Source organism: Empidonax traillii, unplaced genomic scaffold (genome assembly GCF_003031625.1).
Source record: "Empidonax traillii isolate 1590-97213 ecotype Southwest subspecies unplaced genomic scaffold, ASM303162v1 scaffold210:size766637, whole genome shotgun sequence".
Lineage (NCBI taxonomy): Eukaryota > Metazoa > Chordata > Aves > Passeriformes > Tyrannidae > Empidonax > Empidonax traillii.
The window spans coordinates 415,178-438,593 of NW_020955403.1; the positions used below are offsets into that span (position 1 = coordinate 415,178).

Consider the following 23,416-nt stretch of genomic DNA (forward strand, 5'->3'; position numbering starts at 1 on the left):
ATCATGTAACTGGCCAAGCATTTGACAAAGTCTTTGATCTTAACACCAAAAAACTTATAGGAATCTTTTTTTAATAATAAATTATTCAAAAACTTAAAGTTAAGCAAGTTTCTGTCCCTTCTGTTATGTTTTTTTGAGTGATATCTAAGAAATGCAAAAGTAAAAGTATATGGTGTATTTTTAGAGTGTGCTCCAGACACATTTTAGAGTGTGCTCCATGAATTCAAAGAAAGAGGAATTGTAAATGGATAAAGAAATTATTATTTTTCTTAGTTGTGTAACTTCTATCAGCCATTTCTTCTTCACTAGATATTGCCTTTTATTACCTAATTCCGACAACATGATAATGTAAGTCCTTCAATAACCTACAGGTGCAGACTCGATTGACTTGTAGGTTCATGCTTTTTCCTTTTCATGCTGTGAGCATGTGATATGGGTAATCAACCCACACACCTTTGATTAATTATGACTGATCACATTGACTGTGTTGGTAGTCTTATGTTATTTATTCATTATATTTTGATGCTTAATTTTTTGAAATTTTTTAAAATTTTTGTTTTGTTTTTGTTTTGTTTTTGTTTTGCATTAATGTAGTTTTCATTTTTTTTCCTTTGGATCACATTCCACTGTTTCTGCACAGAGAGTTCTGGTTTTCATTCACTTGTGCACGCTATTAAATTGTCCTCATGAATGACAACTGTGATCCATCCAAATGCTGTGCATTTTGTGATTTAAGAAAAGGGCTAAAAAGCTTCAACACATCCTCTTTAGCAGATTTTTCTGTAGTCTCAGACCCGAGTGATCATTTTTATATCTGGAAATCCTCATGGAGAGGTCTGTTCTTTACAGAGCAGGTCTTTGTTTGGTTCTGTGACAGAAGAGTGACCTCAACCTCTTTTATCTGATGTTTCAAGCTTTCATGGCTTTGTAAGCAAGCTCTATACTAACACTGATGGACTTGTCTTTGGTGATGGAGAGGAAATCTTTCCGATTACACCTCTTGTCCCAGCTCCTTCCCTAAAAGGAAGGTGTATGAAAAGAGAAGGTCTGTGGAGGTACTACTGGCAATAGAGGCTTTGATGTTTTTCCTGATACTCTGATGATCAAATCCAGAGAATCAAGTTTTCTGTGATGTTCAGTGAATTAGTTTCTCCTAATGAGTTGTTTCACTGACTTTTACCCCACTGACAGCTGTTCTTTCTGTGAAATTTGCTGCAATCCATCCAAGCCACTGGCTGTTAGCTGTGGCAGGCACTGGAGATGCACAGACCTGTTAACCATATGCCTCAGCAACGGAGTTTCCGTTTGCTTTAGAATATGCTTTTGCAAAATGTTGACCTGCAGACAAAGTCACTATCTGCCTGCTCCAAGAAAAATTCTTGGTGGTCAAACGACCCCCAGCTTATCAACTTATTGACTTTGGAAAGTCTTGCTCTAAAGGGATGCTATGGACTGTTGTGCTCTAATTTCTGGTCTGCTGGTTCAGCATTCAGGCCCAGCATTTGAAGGGATTTCTGTTGTTCAGAGGTCTCCTTATGAAGGCCAGACTGTGTTTGATGAAGAGCACTGTATTGATGCTACATTATGATGATCTCAAAAACCTTCAGCCTTCAAACTTTCCTTGTGTAAGTTGTCCTGGTTATAGGGGGCAAGGTAGAAAAGCATGCTAGGAGTGAGCTGTGGTGTTAAAGTGCAGGTGCAAAACTGCTTGGAAGTATGATGTTTTCTTCACAGACTCCAAAATGCTCTTAATGGTGCTGAAAGGACCTGGGATATCCTCTGCTCATATCCGATCCCAGAAGGTGGCATGTATGGAGGAGAGCAATATGCTCTTTCTCTGGAAGACAGCTCAGGGACAGAATGTTTGCAGCTCAATGACTGCAGGCATGCACAATCACAGTGTGAATGTTTAAATGGACAAAAGTATCTTAGAAAAACTCCAGCTCCTGATACTTAACTGTTCTCTTAGGTTATGTGCTCTGTATACGCGACAGTATTCCAGAGAAAACTGATATATTTTTTTCACTTGTCATTTCACTGTTTTCTCACTGTATTCAAGAACCTAGTATTACATGAAAACAGCACAATCTAGATTATACTTTCTATCAAAGATCATTAAATAATTTAACAATGAAAGTTTAGAATGTGAGATTTGGTTTTGCTATGTACAGTAGGTGTAACTTGAAAATATTTTTATTTATAGATACCAGCTGATGGGAAGTGCCTCTTGGAAATACAGGGCTTAGATGCCAATGAGAAATATGTATTTGCAGTTGCAGCATATTCTTCTGATGGAAAACTTATTGGTGATGCCATTGGGGAAATGACTAAGCCAATCCTTGCTTATCCCCCCCTTTCTACTACTACTGCTCGATCCTATCTAACTCAGGTAAGGTTAGAGTCTGATAATAAACACAAACTTTAGTTTGGTTGTAATTACTTGTTGTCACTGGTAGCTCTAAAACTGAACTGCATATGGTAAAAACTCAAGACCTTCTTGCCAAAAACCTGATAAGCAGGTTTAGCATAACAAATGGTGGATCTGAGTATCTCAGTTCTCAATTCAAAATTATTGAAAATTCCATGTTAAGGGTAAAGGACTCTCTCAAATAGTTTTCTTACCTTTGTCCCTGTTTTTCAGTCTACATTTAACTCCTTTCTTCTTTTGTGGGGAGTGATTAGAGCATTTCCTAAAGTATTCCAGAGTAAGAATTTATACCTACTTGTTTGGCTTCATTTAAATCCCATTATCCAGAGAAGCGGGGTATTCTGCAGTGTTAGCAAAAGTAAAATAAACTTAGATGAAAAAATATGCTTTCGAAAACTGCAACAGGAGACCTGTGAAGTATTCCACAAAGGAAAGTTAGGTCAAGAAACTCTTGCTTTCCCTGATGTTAAATCTGAACCAAACTAATACTAATAGAATCAGACTGTTACTACATATATTTTATTCAAGTATGCTAGAATATTCTTACTGAAATTGTATGTTAGGGGGAGTTTTATAACCTGTATTATACTATAATCATATCTGGCATGGTTATTTGATGAACATGTCAACTTGCTAAATTTTGTTTATTTGTTTTGTAGGTAGCCTATCAGACTGGAAACTTTAGATTAGCCAGAGAAGCATTTTCACCAGTGTGGGATTATTTTGTATTAAATTCTTCTCCACTGCCTGCCACTGCAGCTATTATTTCTGCAAGTAGTAATTTGACTATATCTGAAAAAAGGTAACTGCTGAAAACAAAATTAAAATAATAGTTAATTATAGATATGCACATTTTATTTTAAAGAGTTCCAGGTTGTGCAGTTTTGCTAAGGCTTATGAAATGAAAAACATTCTGAAAAAAGAAGTGTGAAATGTGTTATAAAAATATAGTGCTTTACAATTAGCAGAGGATTTTTGCTATTTATGGAACTGCTAAGATTTACACACCTAGTTCTTTATAATGACTGCTTTCTTAAGATAATTGGGAAACATATGAAGTGGGTGCTAGTTCTGGGTGATGCATTTTCATATGTAAAATTTATAATATGTACTGGGTTACTGACTTTTCAATTAAGGGAACAGTAGAGTTCAGAAACTGTGAAAATTTTATTGAGAACACCACCCAAGATAGGTTGCTAATTTTGTTTTGGAGTGGCTATATTATCTGCCAATAACATTTGCATATATTAAAAGGGCTTTAGAAGAGATATTTCAAATTAATTTTTTTATAAATAAATTTGAAACGTTGAACCATAATATTGCAAGTTTTTCATGATGACAAAGCCCAGCTAGAAATTTTGTGGTTGCATTTACTGAAATTCAATAGATCCAGATTCAAAATACATCAAAACTTAATTTACTCCCAGATAAAAGAGATTTTCATTAAGTAATAAACATGAAATATTGTAATAAAATAATTTCAGTTGTAAGTCAACTATTTGTGATTTGAAAATGAATTAACATCCAATATAATTGAACACACATAATCATCCTCACTTGTATGTAATTCTTTTAAAACTAATCCGTTCATTAGAAAAGTTTTGGCAAACTTGCGGAGGAGGTACGGAAAAGTTTCACAGCATCTCTGTTTCAGTTTGACAGACTGGCTCTTAGTCTTGAAATCATAATGACAAGAAGCAACTTTATTGCATGTGTATTAATAGCTCTTGAATGTTTCAAGAATTAAAGAAGAAACTAAAATCTTTGTTTCAAGAAATAGGTATTAGAGGGATTTCCTCTAAGGTTTGTCAGAATACTTCCATTTCCACTTTACACACAGAATAACCAGTAATCAGCTATTCTGAGATGTAGCAAGTTTTATCTCTATATTGTTTTTATATACTTGCATCAGAGCCCATGGTTTTCTCATGGTAATTCTGTTTGGTTGCAAGCAGATAGCATAGACTTTGTGTGTTTTGATTCCTGTTATGGGAGAAAGTAGTGCGGGTAAGTGTATTCTTATTATTCCAGGCTCAGCCAGACCACTGGTGTATATCCTGTCTGTCCTTCAAATGCCACCATGTGTCCGATACGAGGCATACAAATTGACCAAGGGTCTTGGTGTTACATGCCATGGCAGCATCTGGGATTTACGGGCAGGCTGCGGACTGCATTGATGCAAGCAGATAATCACTAGACATCCTATTTCATGATTATGTAGTTTTTTTAAATCTACCCCTGGCCTAGGCAACAAAGCAGGAATGCCAGTCTGGTTATTGTGCTGGTTTTTTTGCATTTGTTTTTCATTAATATTTTTTTTCATAAGCAATTATTTCTTTTTTGAACACATGCAGCTCTAGAGATAACATTTGAATGAGTCTACTTTCAGATAAATCAAATGAAGGCAGAAAATTTTAAATAGATGTGCAAAGCAATTTCAGGGATTTTGCTTTTCTGACAGTTATGTCCAAGCCTATTATTTTATTTATTTTTTTTTTTTACAATTAACATGCAGTATCAGGCAGTTTCAGTTTTACTGATTAGTAGCTAAGAAATTAGACTAACTTGAAAGTTGACACAAACTAAAGAGACAGCAGAGGGAGCTGGAAGGAAAGAAAACCTCTTGATTCCAGCCAGAAGCCCTGTTGGTGATACCTTGGTAATGTCAAGTATGTGAATGTGTCTATTCGATCTTTCTTCTCGAATTTCAGTCTTTTTCAAGAAATACAATCGGGGAGAAGAAGGAATTTATTTCTTGTATTTCATAATCATAGGATTTTTACTGTAACAAAAATATAAAAAAAAATATAACAAGGACAAATGCCTCCCTAGCTCCAGGGAAGAAAAAAACCGGCCAAAAAACAATGGGACGGCAAAGCAGGGAGAAGAAAAATTCTTTTGAGACTTGTAATACAAGACATCACTGATGAAAAGGAGTCTGTTAGTGATACTCAGTAATGGGCTTCACAACTGCATGTGCCATTGTCAGAATACAGAAGAATGACGTGTGAAGGGAGACAGTGAAAATAAATAAGCTGTAGAATCCCAAGTTTTCAAAAAAAGTTGAAAATAGGTTTCACTGGATTTGATGAGAGAAATAAGGAAAACTTGTCTTAGAATAGTAGAAAGTGGACAGCAATTTGAAAGGAAGTAATTTTTATTTATTTTTTTTATAAATGTTAACCTATTTTTTCAGTTTAATGTATGAATTTTATTTCCAGAAGAAGCTGTAGTAAACCTTTTTCTCCATGATTTTAAAACTAAAGAATCCATTTTAATATAATGCAGTTTCAGGCGTGCAAGGATCTGAATCATAATTAACATGCTTTTACTGTTCTTTTGCTCTTGTATTTCGTAGGTTACGTTTTGAAGCTGTATCTCAGACTTCTCCTATTACCTTGCACCTCTTCCTGAGGAATATGTTTGCTATCTCTGACATTAGTGTCATGGAAGGAGCACTCTTCTGTGATTCCATCTCTTCCAATGAGATATTTTATAAGGAACAAGTATGTCTGGTTTAAAATAATATACTGGATTTGATTTTACTTTTTGATCAGCTTTATTTCATCATTGCAAGATGAAATAATTCTTCCTACTGAGGAAGAATTTTCCTTTACTTCAGTGGTGGTAGATTATAATTTAAGAAATAAGTATAATAACTGTTATTTTTGTCCTACTAAGATGTACATTGAATTTTTTATTTTAAACATTTCTGCTATTTAATACATATATTTTAATTAAGATTTAACTTCTAACAGGATTTCATGGTTTTAATATGCTAATCTTCTTCTACCTTATTTCAGACTTTTTTATAGTATAATGGCATATTAATGACAAAAAACTCCTTTCTTTTTTATTTGGATAATCAAGCTTTGCCTTCTGTATTATTACATTCCTATTCTATTCTTTTCTTTGCTGAAGTACTTGTCTTGTAAAAAATGTGAGCAGTTGATCACTCAGTGATTTTACTGGATCTACTCATGCTTGCAAGGACTACAGCAGGTAACTTGAAGGGAAAGGAAGGAACTGTTATCCTACCCTTACCTAGTCTGAGAGGTTAGCATGTGAAGTTTCCACTCCACACAGGCTGAGTTTGTTAACCAGGTTTTGTAAATTATATGAGCAAACTCAGAGTGCACAATTAGATCAAGAGAAATTGTTTCTTTTAGAATAATGAATAATATCCCATTTTTAATACACTTCTAACAGGTGTCAATGTAAATTAATTTTTAAACTTTTATCTTACTTGCTGCATACTCTGCTTTTGAAACTGCAGTAGCATTTGTCTTCTTCCACTCTCAAATGATTTCAAGCACCAGAATTCATATTTAAATCAAAACGTGTTTTTCTTTTACAGGTTGCTAGATTAGCAGAATGTGAAACAATGACTGTCGCAATTGAACTTAGCAACTGGTTGAATGATGCAAGTTACAGCCTGCAGTCTGTTGTACAATGTTACGGTCTCCTTGCTCCACTTGTTTATCACAAGATTTTTTCAGTGCCAGTAGTTCAGGTGAGAGCATTTTAAGATAAAGCAGCTCTCAAGTCCTGCAGTTACAGTGATTCAAATTAAACTTAGAGTAGAGAGTACAGTGGGAGAGCTAAATATCTAGGCTTTGAGTTCTCAATAGCTGATGAAAGAAAAGTCTTTTATAGTTTATGTGTCCCCAGTGCATATATATTCAGTGTAAGCTGCACACGTTCTGGTCTCAGGTATGACAAGGAAACTGCAGAATATTGACTGTTTCTTCAGGATGATTTGTTGGTATTTTAACCTGTAGTAGAATCTATGATGTAACTTCTACTTGAATGTTATTTGCAGATGGCAATTTTGAGGAATTTGTGTATGGAGTTTGTTGGGGATTTTTTTGAATGTTTGCTTCATATACAAGTTTCTTCTTAAAAAAGAAAGCTATTCAGTGTTTTGCTAATGCAGTCTTTAGTTTTCAGCCATGTGCTCCTTTCCAGAAGCGAGCACCTTTTCTTTGAAAACAGTGCCTGAATCCTTTCCTGCCATTTCTGAAGGAGCTGATGTGGTTTTTAGATTCAGCAGAAAGGTGCAATCCTTTCTCCCCCTGTTATTACATAGCTTTGTTAGGGGGCAGCAGTGAGAGCATGTCTGCTCTGTGAGAAAGAATGAGGTAACTGCACTGCAGGCAAGGCACAGACCAGCAGCATCTGAACATGGCAGACAGAGCAGGGCATGAGTGAGAGGATCCACTGACGGTCCAGAGAAGGTGAAGTTATTTGGCTGGCCCGGGGTCCATCCATGAGGAAAAGTCAAGAGCCGCAGCAGCTGGAGCCAGAGACTGGAGACAAGGCTACAGCACAGGTCTGAGGTCCATCCAAGAGAAAGAACTGAAGGCCAGCGCACCAATACCACAGCTCAAGCGGGGACTGAAGGCTTGTGTCGGAGTTTAATTGGGACTCTTGGGCCCTTGAGCAGAAGGTGTGAGGGGATGGCTCAAGTGAGGATGCACAGGGGAGGACTACTGGAGCATTGAGGACTCTGAGAAGTTTTTAGAAGAATGTTTAGAAGAAAAATATAATCTATTTCATTAGGGGTAGCCTCTTTCTTAAGAAGTCATTGGCTATGATGACCTGTGAAAGGAACAGCAGATTTCCTAATTTAAGTGAAAATAAATTAGTCACATGGTTTTTTCGTGTCTGATAGACAAAAATGGTGGAAAGAAGTATTTTATTTTTACAGCATATGGGAAATATTTTCATTTCTTTTGAAATTGTGACCACTTTGATATCTTTTTAAGCAGTTCTCCAGTAGAAGGAGTATGTCATCTCACTGAATTAAGCATTCTTGAATTTTATGTTAATTAAGTCAGCAAAAATATCCATCATGTATCTGTAAATTTAGGATCGGTGATTTCATGTGAACGTGTCCTTTATTCCAGAGGGCTGTGGTTGAAATCTTGACATTGTTAAATTAAAAGGTAATTTTATTATTGGCACTTGTAGAGCTAACATTGATTCTACCCATTAGATTTCAAAGTATTTTTAAAGTTCACCATCAAATACAATAAGCTGTACAGAGGGACAGGCTTGTAAGTGTGTGGCAGACTCCAAACTTTGTTTTAACCCTTGTATTTACAGATTCTCATTAAGTGCTTGGCTGTCCTCCAAGAAATTCCAAGTGATATTTTGCAGAGAAGACAAGAAGGATGTTATGAGAGTATTCAGCATATGATAGCTTGTACTTCATTTTATACAGCAAAGGTATGATGTTATTGTGCTTAGAGCTTAATTTGAGATACAGCTCTTGTCATTTAGAGGAAAAAAAAGAGTTGTAGTAAGCTGGCCTTCAGAATGATATCTTAGAGAACCAGCACTCTTAAACAGTAAAGGTATACAAATATTTTTTAGTATGTTTGTATCAGTGCATTTTATATAATAATAACATTCTGACTTTTTAATATTCATTTGTTCAGAAAATAAACTGAAACTATTACTCCATGACATCAAATCTATATTTTTTATCATTGTGTGTATTTTTACATTTAAGGTAGTACTATTTTCAGTAAGACCTACATGTAATATACGAGTTTAAAAGTCTACTTACTGCAAATAAGCCATATTTGTAGTTTTAATCAGATTAACACTTCTGGTTTATTTGCTAATTAGATATGAGACTTTGTATTATTTTTCTCACATGCTGGCAGAAATATAAACACCTTGAATTTTAACCATAATATATATCTGTAGATTACATTTATGATTCAAATAATCTATTTAGTGAGATAAGGAGAAAGATGGTACTGAATTTTTTTACCCCAGGTATAGAGACATGCTACAGTTAAATTACTCACCATCATAAATGTATGATACTGAGAAAGTCAGCTTTCCTCTAGGTTTGAGTACACCTCAATTAAGAGCTCATATTCAAGCTAGGCTATGGCTAATTTTCAGCTTTATAGGAGCTGAATCTCTGTGCGCACCTCACAAGACCAGATCAATATCAAATGACCCTAAAAATTCTCTGAAAGAAGACCCAGTTTTCATTCTTTCTTTAAAGATGAGTATCTTAAGCCTTAGTGTTGTCGTTTTCTTTGTATGAAGCAAATATATTTCATGGCTGTGAGGCCAGGAGTCAAGGGCAATGCCATGGCTGGTAGAGCAGCACTTGGTAGTCAGGTTCAACCAGATTATCAGGTGAGTTTGTGGTGATGAGGCAGGTCAGAACTGAAGCTGGAAAGTTAGTCCACAGGTCAGGCTAAGGTGTGGTAAGTGTAGCAAGCTGGTCCATCACAATAGGAACAGTCTGAGATCAAGCTGAGAAGTTGGTCCATGCGTCAGATGCCCAGACCAGTGGAGGGCTTGGACCAAGCTGGAGACCAGCATTCCTGATACACAGGAGCTGGCAGGAACTCTAGGTTTAGGCTTGAGTTGAGAGGAAGCTCCTGGCCCCACACTGGGAGGACCCAGGTGGATGCTATAAAGGCAAATAAAGCCTGTTAGGAACCTTGAAACCTTGATTAAGTGTTTGTTTGTTGTTGGATTCCTCAGCTAAGTGACTGTCACTTACATTGCTGATTTTTTTCCTTAGAGGTAGCATTTAAACAGAATCGCATACAGAATAGCAAACAGAATGAGTGAAATGCAAATGCTCCTGATTAAACCATGGTATATGGTTTTCTTTTGAGTTACAGTCAGCTCATGTACTGTATTTATGCTAAGGTAATCTATACACTTTTTTAGTATTGCAAAGGCAAACATCCTTACATGAAGCTAGCTTGTACATAGTAGAAAGCACTTGGGCCTTTAGAGCTCTATCTCAAGAAGATAAAGCCTAAAAACATTTCCTATACTGTTAATTTATAAATTTTGTAACTTAAAAATAAATTTCACCACTCCTTTCACTAATACAGTTGGGATTTTAAAATATGCCCTTGGTACCAGAGAGGTAAATGAGAATCATTTAGTTACCCTTTATGTTCTTTGATAGCAGTTCTGCCTGAGAACGGGGAGAGTGTCAATCACAGAAATAGATACTTCTATTCTCTGAGGGATAGGTTAAGCAGAAGTAGAACACATAGATAATGTATCTGCAATTCCAATTATTTTACAGGTCTATAGTCTTCATTTTTAATTAAAAGAAACTTGAGTATTGAGTAATTAATTTCTATTTCTAATATTCATGCATTTTGACAATTATAAGTAGACTATAATGAAAAATTACATGTTATGTAAACAAAAAAACATATAACAGATGATTCTTTAATAGGTACTACGTTCATGGAAAGAATATGAACTTGCAGTAATTATCATTAACTATGGGAAAAAATTGTTGGATTCCTCACAAACAGTCTCCCTCTGCCTGTCTGGAGCTATGAAAGATGAAGAAACACGCCCTGGCAAAGAAGTAAAAGTAATTGCTCTTGGTTTTAATTTTATTTTCTTCAAATGCTTTATTGTATAATTTTGAAGACTAGATTTTTTCATTTTTTTTTTTTGTTTTAGAATCATAGAATGGTTTGAGTTGGAAGGGATCTTAAAGATCATAAAGTTCCAATGCCCCTCTCATGACCAGGGGCACCGTCCACTAGACCAGGTTGCTCAAGGCCCCATCCAACCAGGCCTTGAACACCTCCAGGGCTGGGGAGTCTACAACCTCTCTGGGCACTTCAGAGGCAATTGTATGGAAGAAGAGTTTCCTTGCAGAATTAAAGTTCCCCAAGTACAGCTGAAAGGCTTCTATTTAATTGTAGCCATCTTTGTTAAGACAGTATAAAATTGCAGTGTGTACAGGTTCTCATCTAGTTGAACTGGACAGCAGTTAGCAATATTACTGTTCAGAGCCAAGAGGCTTCTGCAGATATTTGTACAAGCATCCCTAACTGATCTTCACATATAGTTTCCAAGAATTATAGACTGTGTGAGACAGAAAAAGAACAATTAAATAAATGTTTAAGTAAAGAAGAGCAAAAATACCCCAAATAGTGTAGAAATGTAGCATTTCACTTCATGTAGAAGTTGCTTGAAACCAAGTCATATAGGAGTATCTTAGAAATTTTATGGACTGAAAAATATATCTCAAGGGAGGAAGAACTTCCAGCCTCAAAGACCATAGTACTTCAATTACAAAGAGATGAAGCAGGTTGCAAGGATTTCCTGCAACTTAGAATCAAAGTAAAATATTGATTCTTCATACTGTTCTCAAAACCAGTTCTGTTATTTTTTTTTTTTTTAATAATCTTAAAAGAGATTTTACTGAAGAGGAGATTTGAAAAAGAGGCGAGAAAGTAGGAATAAATGAGAGGGGAAGAAAGGAAGCAGTGGGGGCATGAAATGGAGATATATTAAAGAGAGTCAAAAAGTCAACTGGCTTACAGGAAAGGGTTTCTGTACAACACTGGTCAAAATTTTATCTCTTGTTTATTGCTGAGTTTGTGTTAGCTGCTCCCAGGTTCATACCAAAGAAAGAGAAAGGTATCTAAGATCGTAGGAACAATAGAATATCTTCATCCAAGTAGGGCTGACTGAAAAGTATATTTTCACCAAACAAACAAACAAAAAAAAGAACTTTCTTTCCAAAGGAAGATTTTGATTTCTGTAAGCAGTAAGTAAACTAAAAAAGATTATGTATTCTGGAAAATGGCATGTTTTGTCAAACCAAAAACCTGGCAATGATTCATCCTGGATTAATCTCCAAGGGAGTAAGTGGAGTTGCTCTACTACCAAATAGGTTTTTAAGGAAGTTGTGCATACTATGATGACAACATATTTAACAGACTGCTTAACAAAATATGCTATACTAAAAAAAATCATGAACACCATTTTTATTTCACTTCAAAAGAGAAATGAGAGAATATTGATGAAATTATCAGATATAGATTCAGAAGACTTCAGATCTAACCTAAATTCCACTACTGACATGCTGGTTTTAGTTAAGTTAAAGCTAAGCTTTCATAACAAAGTGTTGGATATTTCAGGCCAGTTCCTCAAGGGCATCCCATTTAGCTGCAATGGCAAAAGCAACAGAAAATCTAAGCACTCTTGAATCAGATCTCCTCAGACTGACAGAACCAGGTGGGTACTACTGAAACACTTCTTACCTTTTTCTATGGAGTTTTCTCTGTTTTATTTGTAAAAAATATTTACCTAAGAAATAAAATATTTTTATTTCTTATCTCATCCATGATAAATCAACCCAAATAATAAAATAATTGCAGTGATCTTATTTATACCTGATAATGACCTTTAATCATATTTTTCATAATTTTCACCAGAACTTTCATTTCTTCTTTCAAAGGAATGTTCATTTGTGGTTATTCTGCAAATATGTATGTTCTCCCAGTCTGTGTAAATTGGATTCCATCTTATGTAGGCTTTCTCTATCTTCCTAAATCAGAAGACGCAGTGGCAAAGACCACTGTACATTTATAGCATGTCTTAGTACTCTACCAGTGCTAGTAACAATGACCACTGCAGGAAATTTTAGGAGAGAAAACGCATCCTAAAGAAAGTTAACAGAAATTATCCTTTTTGTGAAAGATTTGCATGTATACCAGCATTTAACTATCTTTTAACTCAGGAATGAGTATATCAACTTTGAAATATTTTAGGGTCTGGACTAAGCATAAGAATTTTCAGCTAATAATTCTGCCAAAGTTAGATAAATTGACAATTAGGAATTATAAAGAAAATTTAATTAGAACTTAAGAGCCACTCAGAGCCACTACTGATTTTTTTTTTCCATGATGTCTGCATGGGATCTTGTGTTCCTTGAAGCCTGGATAGACTCAGAGAATAATTTAGGTGGGAAGGGATTTCTGGAAGGTATTTATTCCAACCCCCTTGTCAAAATGGGTACAATTAGATCAGGTTGTTCTCGGACTTGTCGGGTTTTGAATCTCTGAAGAAAGACATTTTGCAACCTTTATGGGCAACCTGTTTCTATAGTTGACCACCCTTATGGGTTGAAAGGTTTTTCTTTATATCTGTTTGGATCTTTCTGATTTCCAGCTTGTTTCTATTTGTTTTGCTACCACTGAGGATAGTCTTTCTCCACGTTCTGTATTTTTCCTATTAGGTAGGTGTAGACTGCTCTTAGCCTTCCCTTCTTAAGACTGAATAAATCAAATTTCCTCATCCTCTTCTTGCTTTGTTGTTCACTGTAACTCCTTATCATCTTGGTTGTCCCTCACTGGACTTCCTCCAGTATGTCAGTTCTTGTACTACCTTGTCCAAAACCACACACAGTAATCTGGATGTGATTTCACAAGTGCTGAATAGAGGCGAACAGTCATTTACCTTGACTCACTGGCTGCGCTGTTTCTAATATAGCCTAGTACACAACTGGCCTTTACTGCCAGACCACACTGATGACTCATGCTCTAGTTATCATCCATCATCTCTGTATATGCATTTGTCTCAGAAGAGAAAGCATAAAGAGCAATGCAAAAATTCCATTCATCTGTGCACTGATCCTTCATTTTTGCTACTGACATTGATGCCTGCATTCCTGCAGAACAAGTTACAGAATGAAAGAACTTTGTTAGTTAATTGAAAATTGCATTGGTTACTTAAAAAAAAAAGTTGTTCCATTGTTACTTAATAGAAAGTTAAATTGATGGATGGGTCAGTTGGAAAAGAACACATTTTCAGTAGTTGGCAAATACTTGATCTCTGAAGTCTGCTCTGTTGCTGAAATAGCATATTTGTCAGTAAGTTACCAAATACAAATTGAGAAGAAGCCTTTTGCTGAATCCATGCAAAGTTTACCGCTGTCCTTACAAATATGTTTTAGGAAAATGTGCACACCTGTAGGGCATGCTGCTAAAAATATTTTGGAAAAAAACTTGTCATGGGAAATCATTAAAAGTGGAACAATACAATCTATAAGAAAAATGGAAAAAAATCTGCCTCTTTCAAAAGAAGAGAGCCAAAATATTTCATACACGGTATGATTTAAATTCTGGAATTTCAAATCTTTTTCCATTTACAAATTTTGGGGAGGTATTATTCTTTGTGAAAATGCTTATTTGAAGCAATATATTTTTGAACTTGCCAAATAGGAGAGAGTACTAACAAACAGTGTGAATTGTCCTAAGAAGAAAATTTTTAAAAGTCTGCTTTTTCTGCTGTCTGTTGTATTTGATTGGACATTATTTGCATTCAACAGACATAAAATGACTGCTATCACTGGAAGGTGTAGCTATTGATCCACTGTTACAACTTGTTCCAGAGAGTACTTTTAACCTTGCTTTTTTCAGGGACTTGCTGTATTGATCTTTTTCAACCACAGGACTTGCCTAAACACAAAATTTGTAGGTCATGTTTCTTTATCAAGACAAAATAAGAACTAACACATGTAACATTGTTCTGGTGCTCATCAGCTGGTAATGCAGTTGCATTTAACTCTCAGAGGCTTGAATCCAAATTATTACCCTATATTATATATACTATTTATAGCTATATATTGTATGTATTATTTATATTATCTATATATGAATGTATTAGTTATAGAATATAAACACTTCTGTAGACATATATTTGTGTAAATATTTAGAATAAGGAAAAAAATCCTTTCCCTACATACGCTGTCCATATCAGGAGCATGTATGTAAACAATGGTCACTAGTAGCATTGTGTGATCAGTTCATGCTGAATAGCCTTAAATACATTTTTTGACATGTCCTTTCTGCATATTATCCTCCACATATGATTTGCATGGATCTTTGTTAAACCTCTGGTGAACTCCAGACATTCTCTGTATTAGTCTGGTAGCTGGAAGTTCATCAGTCACATCTGTAAACTCTTCATTATTTAAGTTGCATGGCTACTTCTGTTAGAAGAAAAGAGCAAGCATTTGAATTTCTCTGTGGATGACAGTGAGAGATTTAAAAGCAAACTCTGTTCTAAAGAAGGATTTTTCTAGTCTTCGGTTACGGTCCCTGGTAGAGTTTCTATTGCACAGTATCACTGCTTATCATAACAGATTTGATTTGGTTATTGGTCTAGGTCCTCGAACAGAGCTCACAGGAAAGGAATATCCTTTGTTCCTCTACCCTGTAATTTCATGTTGGAAATCAGATCGTGCTTATCGAGAAGGTAGGATAATTTGTGTTTATTTTAATTGTAAAGGCTTCTTTACATTAGAAAGCTGTCAGAAAGCTGTCTTGTTTTTGCTTGAAATAAGCTCTTGGAAATATTATCTTCATTCGTTTCCAAATAAACAAAATTAAGTGAAACACAGCCTATAAAAAGTTCTTACTATAGTCACATATAGAAGTGTATGCAACAAATTATTTTGGATATTGAGGCTAAGAATATAAAATACTAATATTTTAAATTGAATTATGTTTATTTTCTAGTAATCTTAGAAATTAGCTAATTAAAAAAAATGGTTTTTTTGCCAAGTTTTTTAAAGATTCTGTTTGTGTTAAATGTTCTTTTAAAATTGAGGCACCACATTTCCACATTTATTTATTTTACTGGAAGAGGAATTCACATAAGTCTCTGTCCCTAGAAATCTTGCCATCCTAGGAGTGTAAATAGAGTGAACTTGTGATTCTGGGTGCCCAACAACAAGAAGTATTTAGCAACTGCTCTTGTGTATCTCTAATTTCAGTATCAGTATGACTTTTCTTCCTCAGCATGCAACATGATATAAATATGTGATTTAAGACTTACATAACTGTAATTGTAGCTGAATGCAGAATCATTTTACAGCATAAATAAAAAACCTGTGATATATGTTACTTTATTGCAGTGATTAAGTTCAGAAACCAATCACGTTTCCTTGAGTTCTTTGTTCAACTTTTGCAAAAAGTTCTGAATGAAGAGAACTTTCAATGCGTTCTGCAATGGGCAGACAATGTGCAAGATTACTTGAAAAGGTAAATCTCTATTAGAATAGTAGCAAAAAACTACTACTTAGGTTTTAAATCAAAAGCAAACTGACCAGGGCCTACCTATAAGTGTCACAGAAAAGGTAAGTGGAATCAAATTGTAGGTACTCACCTGAAAGGATCCCAAAGAACTTTATCTTTTTTAAAAGTGCACACTGGCATTTCTAAAATCTGAATGGAAAATGATCAATGAAAAGGAGATATATATATTTTAGGGAACAGGAACTGCTGTTAAAAGAGACCAAAAAAATTGGACAAGAAGTTCTTTGTAGAATTCTGTAGTCTAATTTGGATAGTGAAGGAAATGTTTTTGTTTTACTAGGAGTTAGGAAGGTGAGATAGTTGTTACTTCCAAATTCAGAGTTCTGTAATAAACTTTGAAGGTGAGCACTTCCTATTTTCTGAAGGCAAGAAAGGAAAGAAAATCTACTGATTTTAAAACTGCCAATGAGATAGGAATTTCATGTGCTCTGTATGTTCCCAAAGATAACCTTTTAAGTAAGAAAGGAGTTTAACATGATGATTATAATGATGAAGAAGATGATGATGATTTTAACAATTTTTTTTTTGTCAGGAGGAATGACATCATTCTAGGTAGTGATGGAATTACAACACAAGAAGCAAGTTCTCTCCCTCTGCAAGAAGGCACACGCACTGCAGGAGTTGAGAAAGTGAGTTTTATTTTTAAGGAGTCACGTATGTTTTTCCTGGGCAGCAATACTATAAGCACTAAAAATAAATTTTTAAAATTTGTCTTGTAAAAACCTCAATTAGAGACATGCTCTATTGCTAAAATTTGGGATACAAACTCTAGTCCTCAGCTCACCTCTGCATTCCTAAAACCAGGAAGAAAAGTTGGTGTGGGATTTATCTGACAGACCAGTTGTGAGACTTTGAGATAAGTCAGAGTAATGCATTAAAAAATCAGTGGAAACTTTCCTCAACTCCCTTAAAAAACCCCCAGTGTTAATAGAAAAGGCCTTGGGTACCATCACATTAAGAAAAGGAGATCAGCTCAGGCCTTTTTGTACAATATATTGTGCTTACACTTTTTCATGAGTAGTTGTTCATGGTTAACTCCTTGTGCAGATACTCTAATGGCACTGTAAAGACTCTTTGTTCAGAATTATTTTAAAATAAATTATTGTTTTTATTGAAAGGTAAGAATAATGGATTTGTACTGTTTTGGAGGAAGAGTTTTCTTCTTCATAACCACCTAGTAATGTTGTAACACTGGTAGCATCTGAAATAGATTAGGGAAAGGATTTTTCTGTCTCAGATTTTGCATTGCAAAGTTTTATTATTTAAAATAATAAATAAAAATAATTTATAAGAATAGGAAAAGAAATGTCATTATTTTTGCAATGAAAATACTAGTATATGAAAGTAAATACCTGGGAACTTGGCTGGCTTCTTAGTGTCAGGCGTTTGACATGGACTTTCCAGAAAAATTGTGAAGCTTTCTGGAATTTTTAAGTATTCATTTTGCAATCTTATTTTGACAACCAGTTCCAGATTTTTTTAATATTCTTTTCTGTTCCTGCATAAGCCAAACTGCTGCATGCCTCAAATAATTGATAATGAACATATAAATAAGTATTTGAAATATATTTAGGATTTTCATGGAAGATTTTTTTTAAAGAGAATGCCTTCTTTCTTTGAAGAAACCAAAGGCAACAAAAGCATCACCTTCGAAGAAATCAACTGCTAGAAAAGAACAGACTCTTAGAGAGCTTTTAAAGAAACAGCCAGATATAATGAGTTCTCCAGAAGGACAAAGGTAAATGAATAGAATTGTCAGGTTTATATACAGAAACAAAATATTTTGACTAAAATCTAGTTTGCCATTAAGTGTGTATTTAATTTTTTTGTATATCAAAGGGATGGATTTATGCATAGTCCTCCAACTTTTCTGCTTTAGTTGAGTATAAAATTGGCTTCCTCTCAGGAAAACAGAATCTGTCTCATTTCTGTTCTAGAAAATAATTGTTGAAGATTTTCAAGTCTTTGTATTAATAATTAAAGATTTTATTTCATTTGTGTTCGCATGTTAATTCATCAAGGTGGATATTATAATGCTTTTCAAACTGTGTTGGGGAGTTTACCTGACACAAATCTAATGAAAAAATGTTTATTATTTCCTGATGTTCAGGTAATTTCAGAATGATTTCTGTCATCCTTGTGCTAGTTTTTTTTTGTGTGTTCTGTAGCTTTCAGAAAATTTTTTCCTGATAAAACCAAATAAATATTCATTCACCTCTTTTTTTGGCAGGTATTTCTATATTTTAATAACACTAGCTTCTAACCTAAAAGAATATGTAGTATTCATTTCCTGGTGTTTGGGTCACCTATGGTTCCAGCAATTAGCAAGTAGAAAGCTATAAATATTTGCATATAAGCAATCATGTAATTGATTCTAGAAGTGTTTAAAAAAGTCTTACATGTAATCATCTAAATATTCCATTTTATCCTCCTTAAAAAAACAAACTCCACCTTACTTAAAGTGATTTCCATGGCTTTCAGCCAAAGTGGAGATGTTAAACTTATCCTGTTTTTTTTTGCTTTTGTATCTTACATAATAGTAGTACTGTATAATATAATCATAATTCTATATAGTATACTATTCTGCTCACATTTTAAAGGTGGAAAACAGGCAGAAAAAATAATTTAGTTTGATAAAGGAATCAGTTTACAGTTCATTAAAAAAAAAAAAAAGAAAAAATGAGATTTGGGTTGAATATAGCAATGTTTGTGTGCGAGGTAATACAGAATTGTTTGATCTGGCAGAGAAACATAGAAAAAAACTATGGCTGGAAATTAAAGCCTGGCATCCAAATCTGAAATAACTTGTTTTCTTCACAGTGAGGATGATTAGCTACCAAAGCAAAGTAATAAAAAGAATTATCCAAATTCATAGTTTAATAGTAGACTCTCCATCTCCTGAATAGACTGTGTGAAGCACGTTGTATTTGCTATAATACTGTTTGGATGATTCAGGTACGAATAACTAAACTAAATTTCCTAAGTACTAAGGCAAATATCATGGAAGCTGATAAAATATAAAATGGGATTTAATGTGTATTAAGTGCACTTAAAGAGGGAAAACTAAATTGCTTTTCTTTACTAAAGCAAGAATCTTTTCCTTAGAAATGTCACATGCTTCAGAGTTAATATAAGTCTGTGGATATGCAGTGGGATACTTTTGTGTATCTTTACCATAATTTTCTTTTCTAGAACTTCAGGAAAACACAGTTTCATTGTTTGCTACTTCATATGTTTTGGTGTAGGAAAGGGAAGGAAAAGTTGCAAAAAGCAGCTCAGCAGACCTTAGTGGTACTGCTGGGTAATCACTTTAAGCGAAGAAAGTTTCGTCACATGTGTCTTGAAGAGATGCCCTGGAAGTCCCAGATGAATATCTATCTGGCAGTTGCACACTACCACTTATTTAAAAAGAACCTGGAGGAGGAATATAATATTGGAATTTGTGGTTCACAGCAACTGGAGAGGTATATCTTACTGCATTATCAGTGATTCCTACTAATATAGCTTATTATATTATTGCTGTTAATGTAGACAGATCTGAATGACAATGTCATCAGTCAGTTTGTCTTATGAACAGTTCAGCTTCCAAATACAAATTGATTTACTATGTAACGAGTTTAGCTTTCCATCATGTGGACATCATGCATATTTTTGGTTGCTCACTTGTCTGGTCAGATGACAGCTTTGAAATATGTTATCTGTGTTGTTTTTTGGTTCCTTATAACATTTGTCTGTCATTCAAGATTTCTGATTCCTGAAGCTGTAAGAAAGTAATCACTTCTGAGAAACTGAATTTTTGTATTCTGAATTCTTTTTGATATTGTGTCTGGGGTTCTTCTTTTGTGCTTTCTTCTCTTTCTCCCATTCTACAGTTACAATATTTTGGATCCTGAGATATTCTCACTAAACAATTCTGGAACTGTGATGGTGAGAGAAGCCATAGAGATTAACATGAGAAAACCAACTCCTCCTCTCCTTGAAAGGTTGGAAACGCCTGAAGACCGAACTGGTAAGATCTTCTATTGGGCACACAACTGAAATCCATTTCAACTTAACTTTTTCTCTCTCTTAAATTCTGTCTTGCCCTCCATCATTAGTCCTCCACATCACTTTTGGAAAAACAGTCATGCCAAGTTAAGAGAAGACGTTTCTAGATTTCAGCTGTCCTCTGTACTTTTTTGGCATACCTAGTATAACAAAAGCCGTAGTCAGTGATGGGGCATATCTAATAATTGTGAGCGGTTTTTATTTTATTTGATAAATATGTTACATTTTATCGCATAGTTTTACTATTTTTACTAACTTTATGTTACCTTTTATCAAGTTCTTTATCCTATACTTTAGTAACAAGTTTATAGGTTCTACAAAATTAATGATACTAGCTTTAGATTTGCAGATACGACACTACCTAGAGCTATTACATTGATAATATACCAGATTATTCTGAATGCATTGATAATTTTTTTCAGTTTCTGAGGTTTCTAGTTGGTCTGTAGTTTCCTTTACATTTCCTAGCAGTCCAGGAATTTCCTGGTTCATTCTGTAAGTCATTCTTAACATTATAGACAGAAGCTTATTATTACCTTTCAAGTTTTAAGTAGAATTTAGTTTTCCTTCTCTGCTACTTGCTCTCCAGTGTTTTCTTTGTCAAGAAGCTATCTCAGGACCATTTTTTGGTTTTCTACCACTTTCACTTCAGTTTTCTGTCTTTCACGTTCAGCTGTTTTATTGTTCCAGCTATTTTCAATTACAACCTGTGAGATTTCAACAGGAGGCAAAAGGTTCCTGTTTGTGGGTGACTGTGAAATACAGGACCATAATTTCCTCAGATGTTAGTGATAACACAAAAGTCAACACAGAGGAGTCTACCTAGGCTCCATAAGTTCAAGAAGAAATCACAAGCCTGGTCTTTTCAATAGCACTTCAGGGACACATTCTGCCAGAGCTGTACAGATCGAAATTCTCCTGTCAGTCCATGTAGGACTTCCTTAGGTAGAATCAACTGTCCTCTTTGCCTTTTCCAAAGAGGTGTGGCAAAACCTAGCACCTGAATTCACTGGTTCTCTTTGCAACAGCTTACTTTTAGATAAACAGTTTGTCTTCATGCTTACAAGTCAATGAAAGTTGCTGAAACCTGATAAAAGTCCTGTTTGCTATCTCCTAACCTTTGCAGCAATTCTGAACAAAAGAATTACATGAAGTCTGTAGTTTACCACATAGTTCAAATACTATATAGCTTGAAATTAGCTTCTGCCTGAAACAGAAATAGTTCAGGTGTTATTGTATTCCAGAACCATGAACTTTTGTGTTGCCTCTTGGGGGATATTTGGTATTAGTAAAATAATGAAGCAATTATACACATACCTGAGATTTGTCAGAAATTTTCCTTTTTTCCTAATGCCTCCTTTTAAGAGGCCTCTATTTCAGAAACATTCTTGGGAGCTTGCCAAGTGATTTCTTGCCTAAGACTTAACTTCTGTGAGAGCTGTGTTTTGGCTTTGAGGCTGAAAACTATTTGGTACCCATTACTAGTTTGCTCAAACTTATTTTCCTCCCTGCTTCTCCCAATGCTTAAGTAACAGCATCTTATATTTTAAATATCATAACCTTACCAATATGATAACCTTAACACTGGCATTTCATAACATTCAAGTATTTAGCTGCCACAGGAAAATCCTAGCTGACTGATTTTTTAAAAATTATTTTTTATATTTTCTTTGAGAACTTTAACTGATTTTTAACCAGTGAACTTCTACTTTTCAGGTACAGATAAATCTTCTAAGCGCAGAATTAAACAGAGTCCAAGTCCTCAAACTCAAACAACAAAAGAGAAAATAATATCCATCGTCCCAGAAGAACAGAACCAGTTTCAGTCAAATACCATTTTATTGAAGCATTTTACAGAAATCTTCTTGCATTTAAGAAGAGCAGTGGTAAGATACGATTTCTTATTAAACTTTTTATTTATTTCTAAGCATTGTGTTATGATACTTACTACTTTATACGTTAAAAAAAAGCAAACTTCAGAAATTTGAAAAAAAATTTTAGTGGGTAGAAACAATGATTTCACATCTTCTGACAGGTTCAATGTACGAAATGTCAGTCATATCCATATCATCTATCATAATGTGTATTTCTATCAAACATACAAAATTAAATGTAATTGTTCTATTTTTCATTTCATCTTCATAACTTTCCTTCTTTTGTTTGTTAAATTTTTCTGAAAATACTTGCAAACTTACCCTTCCCTTTACAGGTCTTAGTGAATGTCACACTATAAACAGAAGAAACAGTGATTGAAAGGAAATGCAGACTAACTACTCTTTTTGTTTATTTTATTTTAATTACATAGGTTCTTGCTCACCGTGGTGGCCATTGGACATTGCTTCAAAATGCTTGTCGAGAACTTTGGAACTATACTCAAGACTTACAATTGATTGCTAACCATTCACATTCCCAAAGGGATACATTTCCCATTACCTGGGGTTTTCTTAGGAACACCATCTGGTTGCCATTTTATTTGGCATCAGACATGATCATTGATATGATAACTGAATTACAAGCAAGCAGTTCTCTTAAGGTAGAAATTGTTTTTGTTAAGACAATATACTCTTTATAATTACATCTTTACTAGGGGTAGTTTTCTCTTTTTTGCATTATATTCTGCAATATAAATCCAAGTTATTCTCTGTAACAAGTTTTTTGGATGATTACAGTTTTTTCTAATCTTTATTATTTATTTGTCCTAAAATCACATTTGAAAATAACAGGTAGAATAATGTTTTTCCCTGTAGATTGTGGAACCTGAGGGAGACTTCTGCATTCCCAGTTGTTTAGGAGGTATTACGGATGAGCATGGTGGTTCGAATCTTCATCCACAGCCTCCCCTGGATGATGTGAATGTGATTGACTTGAAATGGATATGTAATCTGATTCTTAAAACGATAGAACTGTTATATCAAATGAAGAAGTGGGAAGCACTGGTACACATAACTGTACAATTTAATATATTTACACAGTAAGTTACAACAGCTCCAATCAAAACTAAAAAACTAACACCGTGTAGCTAAATATAAGATTA

At 34.5% G+C, this 23,416-nt stretch overlaps 1 protein-coding gene across 1 annotated transcript in view; it reads left to right on the plus strand.

The window, feature by feature from the left end:
• CFAP54 (cilia and flagella associated protein 54) overlaps positions 1-23,416 on the plus strand; it is a 107,701-nt gene that overhangs the window by 34,261 nt on the left and 50,024 nt on the right. The window contains exons 23-38 of the mRNA XM_027887449.1: positions 2,204-2,389; positions 3,088-3,230; positions 5,787-5,934; positions 6,786-6,941; positions 8,537-8,659; positions 10,665-10,808; positions 12,373-12,469; positions 15,404-15,493; positions 16,155-16,281; positions 16,868-16,964; positions 17,958-18,073; positions 19,581-19,799; positions 20,208-20,344; positions 22,099-22,268; positions 22,688-22,915; positions 23,130-23,353. Of these exons, the coding sequence (XP_027743250.1) occupies positions 2,204-2,389; positions 3,088-3,230; positions 5,787-5,934; positions 6,786-6,941; positions 8,537-8,659; positions 10,665-10,808; positions 12,373-12,469; positions 15,404-15,493; positions 16,155-16,281; positions 16,868-16,964; positions 17,958-18,073; positions 19,581-19,799; positions 20,208-20,344; positions 22,099-22,268; positions 22,688-22,915; positions 23,130-23,353 (2,405 nt within the window). The remainder of the gene's footprint in view (positions 1-2,203; positions 2,390-3,087; positions 3,231-5,786; positions 5,935-6,785; positions 6,942-8,536; positions 8,660-10,664; positions 10,809-12,372; positions 12,470-15,403; positions 15,494-16,154; positions 16,282-16,867; positions 16,965-17,957; positions 18,074-19,580; positions 19,800-20,207; positions 20,345-22,098; positions 22,269-22,687; positions 22,916-23,129; positions 23,354-23,416) is intronic.